The sequence below is a fragment of the Cyrtonyx montezumae genome, unplaced genomic scaffold (assembly GCF_038088225.1).
Source record: "Cyrtonyx montezumae isolate F1298 unplaced genomic scaffold, pur_monq_1.0 scaffold_8, whole genome shotgun sequence".
Lineage (NCBI taxonomy): Eukaryota > Metazoa > Chordata > Aves > Galliformes > Odontophoridae > Cyrtonyx > Cyrtonyx montezumae.
Window position 1 is genome coordinate 21,610,846 of NW_027072089.1, and position 12,365 is coordinate 21,623,210.

The window sequence follows — 12,365 nt, forward strand, 5'->3', positions numbered from 1 at the left end:
AGGAGCCTTGCCAGGCAGGGGCTGGCTCCATTTTCATATGCTTCACAGCACAGAACAGACTGTAAACAAAATATGAATTTCTGCAGTAAATAACGAGCAATTTTTTTATCTTTATTTTTAACTAAAATATTCGGATATAAATGGATTTTTCCTTTTTGCAGCTTGTCATTAGGAAGACCAAAGAGAAGGAGAGATTTTGTACCTGCGGTGCTGACTTTCTTACGCATAGCTGCAAACGGTTTCCCATCTTGTGATTGCAATGCCACGATGAGATATTTACAACATGCCAGGAAAAATGTTTCCTTTTTAGAGCCCATCACAGTAGCATAATAACAAGCCTTGTAATCTGTCTTCCCCATATACCAAAATCACCCGATGGAAATGATTTTTATATGCTGACTGTTGGTGTGCATATTAAAACCATTTCTGAGGAGAGGCTGTAAAACACTCATCCATCCACAGCGCTGCACACATATGAGTGCACAGTGAGATGAGGCCACCCAGCAGTAAAATGCCCGTGCCTGGTCCACTGGAGCTTCTGCAGTTGTTCCTGCAGCTGGAGCTGGCACCAGCAAGGGTGGAGAGTGGCACTGGCACAGATAAACCCTTGCGGTAAATCAGCTAGAACATGGTTTGGCTCCAGCCCCAAACTAACCAGTTCTATGTTAATTATTCACTACTCTTCTACATATAGGAATAGGTACAGGCTAAGCATAAATGACTGCCATGTGCTGCTGGCCTTCATAAATTCTCTGCATTTTTTTTTCTTACATACTGCATTGCTGGCTAATTGACAAGAATTACGAACGATTCTGGTTTTTTTCCTTTTGTTCTGGGCTCTTTCTTGCAGCCTCTCATGAAGGAATAATCTAGAGTGCGCCTGTAAGGATAAACAGAGGCTCTCATACATTTGGATATTTCATTCCACAGTTCCCATGCATTTTATATGGTAATTCACCCTTACGTGCTGCCTGCAAAACAGCCATTCTCTCACAAGTCCCCCAGTAAATCTGTTCCAACTGGAATATATTTCCTGATCTGCACCGTAACAACCACCAAGGAAATGGGCAGCAAAACTGCAGAGCCACCTGCCCTCCTCCTCCATCCACTCTCACCACAAACCCTCAGTCCCCAAAACCTCATGTACCACCATGCCAGGGGCACCAACAGAGCTCTTTGTGGGAGTGATTGAGAAATTGGCCCAGCTCTGAGCAGTCAGCATGTTCGTTTTTTTCCTGGGTTGCTTTTTCAAGTGAACAAAACAAAACGGCAGCCTCCAACAACACCGGCAGGGGAAGAGACGTGTCAAAGAAAGGCATACCTCTAATTAGCACCTTCTGGAGTGCTTACCCCAGTGGAGCCCTGAACTGAAACCTGACTCCATCACAAAAAGATCCAGGTAGGAACTCACCATCTGCGGGGAGTGCTGCCTCCCTGGACAACACCACTGAGTGACGGTCTGCCCCCTTACAAATCTCAGCCTTCAGAGACATGTGTAAATATTGGAAGTGCTGCTCTAGTTCTTACCAGCTAGGTCTCCAGTTGCATCAGAGGAGGTTTAAGTCAGACATCAGGCAGAATTTATTTGTGAGGGAAAGTGGTCAAGAACTGGAACAGTCTGCCCATGGAGATAGGGGGTGGAGTCCCCATCCCTGAAGTGTTTCAGAGATGTGTGGATGTGGCACTGAGGGATGTAGTTAGTGATGGAACTCTATAGGACAATGGTTGGACTTGAAGTTCTTTTTCGACATAGATGATTCTATGATTCTGCGATTCTCTGAGAAGGATTTTGTGTCTCTGCTGCAACTTGACAAGGATCCGTGGTCTGGTGTCCACCTGGAAGTGTAGGAACACAGTGAGAGATCTTCAGCCAGAAGTATAGTAATGCTGGCATAACATTTGACTCAGCTGGCTTTCATGGATGCAAGTAAGATACTACAAAATCTCAAATTTATACTCCTCCTAGCATTTGATGTACACTTTGCATGAGTATAAATGGCTAGCAAGAAACCAAGAGAAAATTAGGCCCAAGAGAGATAAGCTTTAATAACTCTGCAGCCTTCTCCAGGAGGTAATTTGTGCAGCCATTAAATAAAGAAAAACAATTGGAATTTAACAAATAACACAGATTAATAACGGGGGGGACCCATTCTCCATTATCTGGTGGGATGTACATTGTTTAATTGATATTGCTACACTGCAGGAAGAATGAAATAAATCATGTTTTAATTAAAATAAAATGAAAATATTGGAAGACAAAGGAATCATTGATGTTCTTCTAATCTACTCCAGAAAGTGCTGTTCTTGACAATGATGGGCAGGGCTCATCTGGGAAAAATTAAAGGTGGACATGCAGGGGGACATGAAGATAAGAATGGAATGGAAAATGCTTTGAGTCAGGCTGACAGCTTGGTTAATAGAGCTCTGTGCTAATGAGTATTGGCATGTACGTGGTCCCACCTAGGTTTTGAAGCAATTGGAGTGTGGAGGGAAGGCACACAGCTCTTAGAATGGAACTGGCTCCCTGCAAGCCCAGGCTGCTTGCTAAGTGTGCACTGTTGTGTTACCTGGCTGCTTGCAAAAGGGGAACCAAACAGGACTTGGGAGAAATGCTGAGGGTCCTGAGATCTCATAGGTCTGAAGGACATGGCAGATCTTACACACTGAAATTTAGGCCCCAGGCACGCCAGTGTCAGCAGCTAGCCTCGGAAGCAGCCAAAATGGGAATTCCCGTGTCCTGATCCCATCTGCTTAAACTCATGCACTCTGCAAGAACCACACCTGAGTCTTAACAGCAAACTGCATCACAAGGAGGAAAATTACAGAAAATCTGGCCTGTATTGGTCTGGGATCTGTGTCCCAACCACTTAGATCCTACCTCTGTGTCACGCTGTGGAAAAGGCAGTGCTGAGAACTGGACCATGCACTGTTGTAAAAATGAAATACTGACTTTGTCCAAAAAAATAGGAAGAGTGTTTGGAAAGAGGCCACATCTTGCAGTCCCTTCTTTTCTTTTACTTTTTTATTATTATTTTTTTCTGCTCAAGCACTTATCTGTTTTACTCTATTTACAGCCTCTAGTTTTCCAGCATAGCTGATTGTATTTCACCTCAGAATGCTCCGGCCCGGGAAGCAGCCGCAGCCCTGGCCGCTGCCCAGCTGGCCTCTGCCCTAGTTCCTCTCCCACTGCAGGCAGGCTGTGGGATCACTCCTTTTCAGGGCTAAACTGTGCCGCCCACTTTTGATCATTAAAGGAAATGAAGCTGAAAACGCATCTGAAGAAGTAAACAAGACTCGCGCATGAAGGCGCTGAGGTGGCGAAGCAAGCTGTCTCAAAGGGAGGCGCACACAGCATGGGCTGCCGCTGGTCCCCCTGGCTCAGCAGTGTTCTGCAAGCACTTGGCAGAGCTGTGAATGATGGCACGAGGTGTGAGGTGGTGAAGAATAAAATCCCGAGTATTCGGCTTTCAAGGAAATTTACAAAAGCCACCGTCTCAACAGCCAAGATTTACATGTGTCTTCCAAGAAAGAATTAGCTTTCTATGGGAAAGTAATCGTCCCCTGCACTGCTGAGCTAATGATGTATAAAATAACTCTGACAAGCCAGAGTCCCACGGTGGCACCAGCCAACAGCAAAGAGAAAAGGGATTCCAAACAAGCTGTTGGTGACCAGAAAACAACTCGAAGCAGATCACTAGCAATAAATTTTAATATGACATTGGAGCCGAGCTCATCTTACAAAGAGCAAAGAGTAGACAGAGAAAAGCAGATGGCAGAGCCTTTCCCAGTGGTATAAACAGAGATGTGTGTGTACCATTTCTGAGTGCTGTGGAAATCCCTGCCCATATCAATTGTGTAAATAACCAGAAAGAACATTAATACATTTCTAGGGACTGAGTTTTAATTGTTCTGTGTTTTATAACCACTGCTTTCGTCTCGTTCTATTTACCAAGTGGCAATAATTCCAAATATTCCACATTATGGAAATGATGACATGCAGCTGGAAATGTTTTACCTGCCAAGACCTGAAGTTCATGCTAGCAGCTGTCCAGCAGTAGCTGGTGGCAGAACAAACCTACTGCAGCAGAACGGGGGGTTACATCCTTCACATGGTTACATTTAATCACTTATCTAAGTTGTAACCAAGTGCAAGGAAATTCGGTGTCTATACTCAAAGTTTTGCAAGTACAAAAGGTTAAGAGAGACAGCAGTAAAAATAAGGCATAATAATTACAACTGCCTGCCCAAGGAATCCGAGATTTGTTATATTTTATGAGTGGAACATCCTTTGTTCAAGTCTTATCCACAAAAGTTGTGTGTAAAATCCATGCAACCTGTGAAATCTGCCTCAGTATAGAAGCACTGGGAGAACTGTGAACCTGATCACACTGAACACACTATCACATGCAAAAAATTAAGGAGCTAAAAACTAGAATACTTATTATTTCTGTGAAACGTGTTAACTACAATTCTTTAGGGGGCACCTGTAGCAATAGGATCCAAAAAAATCAGATAATAAAATAACTTACTAAAAATAGATGTCCATACCATCACACATGACTAAAACTTCCGCTCTTCTATGCTATTTATGGGTATATTTGTGTGGAAACCTTTTAAAAATGTTCTTTACAACTTCTTGAGATTTACTTACACCATTTCATAGTTCTGCAGAACAAAGCTGACGTCTCCAGATGGCAAATATAAACACCCCAAGATGGACTGCCACTCAAAGACACGTGGGGAATATTTGCTGAAGCTAAATACAGCACTAGAAGATTTTCAATAGTGGAGTAAAAATTCTTCTGAACACACCATTAATACTGGCGCAATAGATCTAACTGACGTGGTGGAGGTGGTGAGCTGCACTCAAAATCTTTGCTACCCACAAAAAGGCACTTATTTCTGGACTGTTATATACTCAGGAAATCATACAGTAAATCAAAGTGACGTATTACACAGACCCCGCTATAAAGTGCAGCACGTATTAAGTGACATACAAGAAACATGCACATGTGCACAGTTGGGAAAGCGTGCATGGGATTCAACCATTTTGCTGAATAAATATTTGAGAGTTTTCCAGTTCCTCAACATCCCCTTTTATGTGATCAGATAACTGCAACTACAACTTTTACTTGAGGGCTGACATTTTTGTATTACAATGGCTTCTTTGTTGCTCCAAACAGCAGTGTATATACTTAAATCAGTTCAGGAAGAAGACGCTTTCCATCGTACTCGTGTGCACCTTATTATCAAAAAGAGAAACTACATGAACAAAGTTCTTCGTAACTTTTTTACCAGCAGCATTAATCTCCTTTAGATACTGGCAGGGGTGGGAGGGGATCTGCCAAAATACACTACACATTCTGTCTGAGCTGTAGCAACAGAAGGCACTCATTGTGAGCTGTGCGATTCCAAACTTCTAAGGATGGGAGAAAGACTTCACTCAAAATAGTGAACAATTTGTTTGAACTTTGCCACATTCTCCAAACAAAAACTGCTTTATAAATGCAATATTTGATGAATATCCTCAGCTTAAGAGGTCCAAAAACCTTACTCCCACCAACCTCAACAGAGGTAGCTCTGTTTGGTGATGAGTCCTTGTTTCAGACACCAGTTCTGTAAGTTTTTGGGTTGCATCAGACTCTCAGGGCTTTCAGAGGCTTGTCTACACACAAACCCTCTGAGAAACACTGAGATAGCCTGTGGAGACCACAGCTTCAGGCACTTTGGTCCAAGTCCATGTATAGGCCCTCCTAAGGGCTTTTTTTTTTTCCCAGCATAACTCTACCACTGTATGTTGTCAGCATGGAAAAAATGGGATTTATGTTTACTCCTGAATCATGATTAAAGCATTGAATTTTGAAAGGGTGTAATGTGAACTAATGTGTATACATTGAGCAGATCTGCATGGCTGAATGCTGGAAAAGAGATCTGTGGCAACTGTAAGCCCCAATAACTATTCCTCAGTGCTATTAGGGTTCTCTCTGCAATGCTTGCCTACAGAACTGAGAGATGTACAGCCATGGTGTCATACACAAGCCTCAAATAGTTGTAACAAGGCTTTGCTGTGATAGCTGTGTAACAATTTATTTTTCCAGCAGAGTATTTTCTATGGAGAAAACTCAATCTACAATTGTAGCTGCCACATAGAACATTTTTTGAAGTTGAAAAGCACAGAGAAACTCCAGGCATGGATAGAGTCTGGAACATGATCCGTGGTGATGCCTCCAGCGTGCTTCATGATGGACTGGCTTTGGCAGCTGTGTGGATGAAGAAGTTCTGCCCTCTGCTCTCCAGCTATTCACTACAGTTCACCGAGTTTATGTTGTGTGAGAAGATAACATACCATGGTCCACTGACCAATCTTTAGTATAGCCTTGTAGATACCTGTTGAAAGGTCCCATCTGAGGAGTCTGTGAGCTGCATAGCAATGGCAGGAGCAATCAATTGGGCATGGAGAGGTCAGTGTCTGCTCCTCCGTTCCTCTCATGAGGAAGCTGTAGGCTCTCATGAGGCCTCCTGTCAGTCTCCTTTCCTCTCAAAAGCCAAACACTGAACTGAAAGGAGAAATCCTTCTCCCCCTCCTGCTCACAAAGCTAAACTCATTGCTTTTTTGCAGGCTTATTTTTCTACTGGTGTACCCCTCTGACCAAACTTGCCACGGATTCGATGAGTGTCAGGGCAGGCACAAGGGATGTGCATCAGGAACACAGAGAAGATCAGATGGGTAGGTCCTCAATGACAGCTTGCCATGAAGTTGGGCCTAAATCAAGGGGAGCCTCCATGATAAAGTGCCTGTCAGGATGTTCTGAGTTACACAAGCCCCCTTAGAACACTAGGACATTTGTCAGGTTGCTCAGTTCAGCTTGCTGTTGTCAATACAGCCTTCTTCCTCTTTTGGCATCTAGAAGAGTTTATCTGTGGGGATTCTGGCACAGTCCTTTCATACCAGAATGATTTTGTGAAGGAAGAGCAATTTAGATTCACATTCACTCCAAGAAAAGCTGTCCTCAGTTTAATATTCTACCTACTTTGATAGCAGAGGCATCAACAATCACAGCATGGAGAGTTCAGCAGCTGAATGATAGCAGCAGTAATAATGAGAGCCCATGTGGGAATCCAAGGAAAACTTTAATCATCATCATTAACATTTTATTTTCTGCAGTGCAATTCCTGCTCCAGTGTACCACAATTTGCTGTACCAGGCTATGCAATGCCCAATGTCAATAAAAATCTGCATAAATATACGGAGCAGGAAAGCTGTGATGAAGAAGGCATCAAAAGCTGGAACTGCCATGGGGCTTTTTCCATTTGATATTTTAAAATTACTTTTGTTCTGCTGTGTTGTACAGCTTCAGTTCAGGTATGATTTTGAGGTACAAGGGTTGTAGTTGCAAGCACATAGATAGATTATGCCTAGAATCCCTTGTACCTAACTCATATATAAGTTCATCCTTGCAAACCATGCTGCAACTCCTGGTTTTATTGCTGGTTTGCCCAGCTTACTCTGAGTCAAATCAATGTTAAATGAAAGCAGCAAAACCCACCAAGTTGTAACAACAATGAATTTTGGCAAATGTTGTAGAGAGTTTTCTCTTGAAGCTTGGCATTCAGAAAGAAAAACAAACTTAAAATAGGGACCATTTACAATGTGGATCATCATGTGGATAAATGTGTTAAAAGCCCAACGGATGGAACTTCTGATACGTGTGAGCTCCAAACACCAGAGATGTATAGCTTGAGCAATGTCTTCCTCGCTGAAGATGATGATCTAATGTGTATTTGCAATGAAAATTATAACAAAAGTAAATAATATTAAGTGCTTTATAAAGAGGTTAATTAACTGGAAAAGGATCTTTCTTCCTTGGACAAACTGTCTTAGAAATATTGGCCTTCAGGGTCCTGACTTCATTTTTAAAACACTACTGTTCCAGCAGACTTACTTTATAAAGTTTTACATCAATTTTGTGATCAGGCTTTCTGTTTGCAAGCTCTCTGGGCTTAATTTCACTGCAAAGTTAACCTGAGTTAGAATTTATTCTTGTTATAATCAGAATCCTTTCTACATTAAACAAGTTTATAATAAAAAAAAAAAAAGCCTGAGTCTGCAGTTGCTTTTCATTTGAGGCAGCGAGGCTAACAGGAAGATACAGGCTGGTATGACCGTGAGCCTAGCTCATCAGCTACTCTGCATTGTGAGCACAGGTTTGTGCCATTTGAATGCTGCTGATCTTCCCATGCCCTCCCACTTGTCTTTCCTTATTTCTGGCAGGATCCTGCTAATGCCTGCACCAGAATTAATGGCTAAGCATTATAATGGCTAAGCATAAGTGGTCTAAGAAATCACAGCCCATGGTTTCACGGTGTTTTTATAGGTAAAAGCAGCTTTACTTAACCCTGTGCCACCATCCTTCCTCAGCTCTGCCTTCCTCAACCATAGCACTGCTCATTTCTGCTGACCCATCATTTCCTAAAAATCCTAAAATAAAATGTTTTTAAGAAAGCTCACTGGCTCATCATGTGGCCCAGCACCATTCTGCCAGCACAACAGTGAGGGCTTCAATGTGAGCACCGAAGCAGGTCTGAAACCCTACAGCAGTACTGGTATCAAGAATTTTGCATTGCAAAGCTTGGCACCGGGCACAAGTGAAGGTACAAAGATATGCTCCTTGGGGCAGAGGCTCCAAGAATCCCTTAAAAAGTTTATTGAAAGCTCCCACGAGAGCAATAGATTACTTGTAAATGCCAGCACAAGTCGTTTAGTGTTCAATAGGTAAATGATAAGCTCCGTCCCCTCAGGGAAGAGCAGGCAGTTATTCCAGTGTGCCCAATCTGCACCTCTGTAGCTCTGTCATTGCTACAAGTCTACATCTGCAACGGTGGAAAAGTGAAAACCACAGCCAACTTACTTTGGTGTCTTTGGCTGTGAACGATGGCAACTCGGCAGGAGCCTGAAGAGAGGAAATGTGAACAAGGCAGGAATGTTTCCATGCATCTTACCTCGAGCCAGGGCTTTTTTTCCCCTAAAGTTTTGAACATTGTACATCAGAAGAAGCTAAGTATCATGACCTGTTTTACTTACTCTAAATTATGCATGTTTAACAACACCCACGGACCTCGTGAAATCTATTACATTGGACACTGAACACTGAAAGGTTTGCAACCCAAAGAGCTGTTTTTCATTATCCATTGAGGGTGAATTAAGCTTTAAACAAAATATACAGGAAAACACATTTGCTAATGCAATGGAAATTATTACTGGGTAATAATTTATAGATCTTATTTGTTGACTTTGCTATTGGGAAATTCACTGTCAAAATATATTGGCTTGATTTAATAAGGGAAAATCAGGCTGACCTAATAGGTGACTGTAAGAAAAAACAAACAGCCAGGGTAAAAAAAAAAGAGAGAAGAGAAGAGAAGAGAAGAGAAGAGAAGAGAAGAGAAGAGAAGAGAAGAGAAGAGAAGAGAAGAGAAGAGAAGAGAAGAGAAGAGAAGAGAAGAGAAGAGAAGAGAAGAGAAGAGAAGAGAAGAGAAGAGAAGAGAAGAGAAGAGAAGAGAAGAGAAGAGAAGAGAAGAGAAGAGAAGAGGAGAAAAGAGAGAAAAGAGAGAAAAGAGAGAAAAGAGAGAAAAGAGAAGAAAAGAGAAGAAAAGAGAAGAAAAGAGAAGAAAAGAGAAGAAAAGAAAAGAAAAGAAAAGAAAAGAAAAGAAAAGAAAAGAAAAGAAAAGAAAAGAAAAGAAAAGAAAAGAAAAGAAAAGAAAAGAAAAGAAAAGAAAAGAAAAGAAAAGAAAAGAAAAGAAAAGAAAAGAAAAGAAAAGAAAAGAAAAGAAAAGAAAAGAAAAGGAGCTTGAAATAAGTCACTGCTTCACAAATGCTTGTGAGTTTTTTAAGCATTAATGGGAAAAAAGGAAAATAAGGAACACAACCACATAAAAGGACTGTAGTAGCTAAAAAGGGGAACCAGCTGTCACAGGCATCGTTTCTGAGAGGGAAAAGGAGGAGCTGTGTCAAGAAGCTAGACCCACCTCTCTTGTTCTGAGGGGCTCAGAAAAATGATATGAGCTGTGGCACTGGCCAGGACCAGAACAAGTGGTAGAAGCGAGGAATTCATGATGACATTAACATCACAAGGACTGGTGCTGGCAAGCTGTAGTCAGTGAGCAGAGAAGAGGAAAGGTGACATGCCTGTAAGCGGGGGCCGTGGCACCAGGGTTGTTTCTCATTGAGGACTGGCTGTGCTACTGGTGCACGTTTGGACCTGAATTACTCAAACAACATGTTAAAAACACAAAGCGAGGTTATCAGCTCTCAGGTGCTGTCCTGTTTTCTTCTGTTAAATGACATTCATCTTTTTCTAACAGCTTAATGTCCAAACTATGCATGAAGGAAGGATTTAGGCAAAGCAAGCTAGCAGTCTTATCCAGGTTCCACTGATTCAGCAGAGCTGGCTCCAGTCCTTGTGGGACAAGAGCTCCCTTAATTTTAGACAAGTCTACTTCAAACACAATTAGACAAGAGGTTTTTTTTTTCCCTTTTTTTTGACCTGCGTGCCAAGTGAGACACATTACATTACTACATTACATTACAATGTGAGACACATCATTATATACTAGTTTATTGATTGTGGCTTTTCAGTATTCGCTGCAGATAGGCTTGTTTTAACAGAACTGTCAACAGACATGTCTGGTTAACAAACAATTATGGATCGGAGGTGTAACTGTTAGCACGGGTATTTTGTCAAGAAGTATGGAAATGCACTGAGGAATTTCACAACACATGCATGAGGTTCTACTTCAAACCTTTGGTCTTTTTCAAGAGATGACACAGAAGTCTGTTTTGGTGGAATTTCGGGGCTGGTTCAATATTTTGTTTTCATCTCTCCTTCATGCATTTTAATATTGAAAAGATCAGACAAATGGAAATTATTTACAGGAACTATGTATGTGGAAAATCCATAAGATCCCACAAGACTGACTGCACCAGCCCATTGCCTGTAATGTAATGTCACCCACAAAATGTATTCCAGTTATTAGGAAAGCTGGAAGTGAGTCAGTTATGTGAATAAACAAACAAAGACCTGGTCTCCCCATAGTTTAGTGCATCACTGAGGTATCTGAAGGCTCCTTTCCCACGCCTGCTGCCTCATTCCTGAACTAGCAGGGGCTGTTGTGCAAGGCAACTTGACAGCCCATAATAACCAGGTAGCTCAGCCCACTGATCTGAAGCAATCCCTGGACACTGTTTGCACATCTGGGGCACAGGGGAAGCACAAGTGCTTGTGGATGCCTGGGGATAAAGAGGAGACTTTGTGGCTTAGGAAAGGGAAGGATCAGGCTACTCTGGTCCCTCCTAAGTGGAGACAAATTCTTGCCCTGTGTGCATGGACACACTGGGATACAGCTAAAGGTGAACAAACAGCAATAACTTCAGTCAAAAGAAGCAAATAAAACAGAAACAGTGCAGGAAAGACACAAACCCCGCAGATCTGAACAAAGGTTCCTGTGCTATGATGTAATATGCATACATTAATTTCTTAAGATTGAAAACCTGCATCTTCAAAAGTGAACAATGTTTTCTGTTTCCCTTAAGGTTTCTGACTGGGTGTCCATAGCCCTGCAAAACCACTGGACAACGTATTTATATTGGTTCTGGAAGTCGGTGTAATACTCATGACATTTCTCCTTATTAATTGCCTGGCTCTCGTGTGGTTGGATTTTGCAAGTTATGACACAGTAAATACATTTGTGTCACTTAGCAACCTCAGCTGTTTCTAAAGGAATGTCTTTTGTTCTTGGAAATGTATTATAAATGCAGGTTACAAAACGATTATTGGGGAATCTAAACTCGCCTTAGTTGGATGGCATTCTGGCCTCTCCCCACTCTGCATTGTGAAGCGTGCATAGGAAATTAATTTCCTTTGCACAAGCATCAGTCACTGGCACCGCATCTATTGTTATGAAGAGAAGCTCTGCATATTTAATAGATATGACAGAAGTTTCTGTTGAAAATAAAAGACATGAGAAACGACCATGGAAACAAAGGGCTGGAAAGGACCTCCCCGGCCCGGGGTTCGCTGAGGGCAAAGCCCTCCAACTGTTTCATAAACAACTCTATAAATACTTTACCATCATGATGCAACACTCCACAGCCTCTTTCATGAACTTATCAGGCTGATTTATTTTAACACGCAACACTGAAGCCTGAGATCAGAGATCACCCAGCTCCAGCACACGGGGTTTGGAAATGTAAACACCTGCACAAACTCAGCGTATTTCTCACGGCGCATCGGCTGCGCTGTTGTTTCTGTGTCACTGCCCACAATGATCCTGAACACATACAAACGTGCAGTGGAAGGACTCCCACT

At 42.1% G+C, this 12,365-nt stretch overlaps 1 protein-coding gene across 1 annotated transcript; it reads left to right on the forward strand.

Moving 5' to 3' along the window:
• The first annotated feature begins 511 nt into the window (after window positions 1-511).
• Window positions 512-10,040, forward strand: LOC136058404 (uncharacterized). Its single transcript, XM_065751820.1, is given in 4 exon segments — window positions 512-612; window positions 9,342-9,501; window positions 9,767-9,878; window positions 9,919-10,040. Coding segments are annotated over 4 exon segments (495 nt in total).
• The last annotated feature ends 2,325 nt before the right edge of the window (window positions 10,041-12,365 follow it).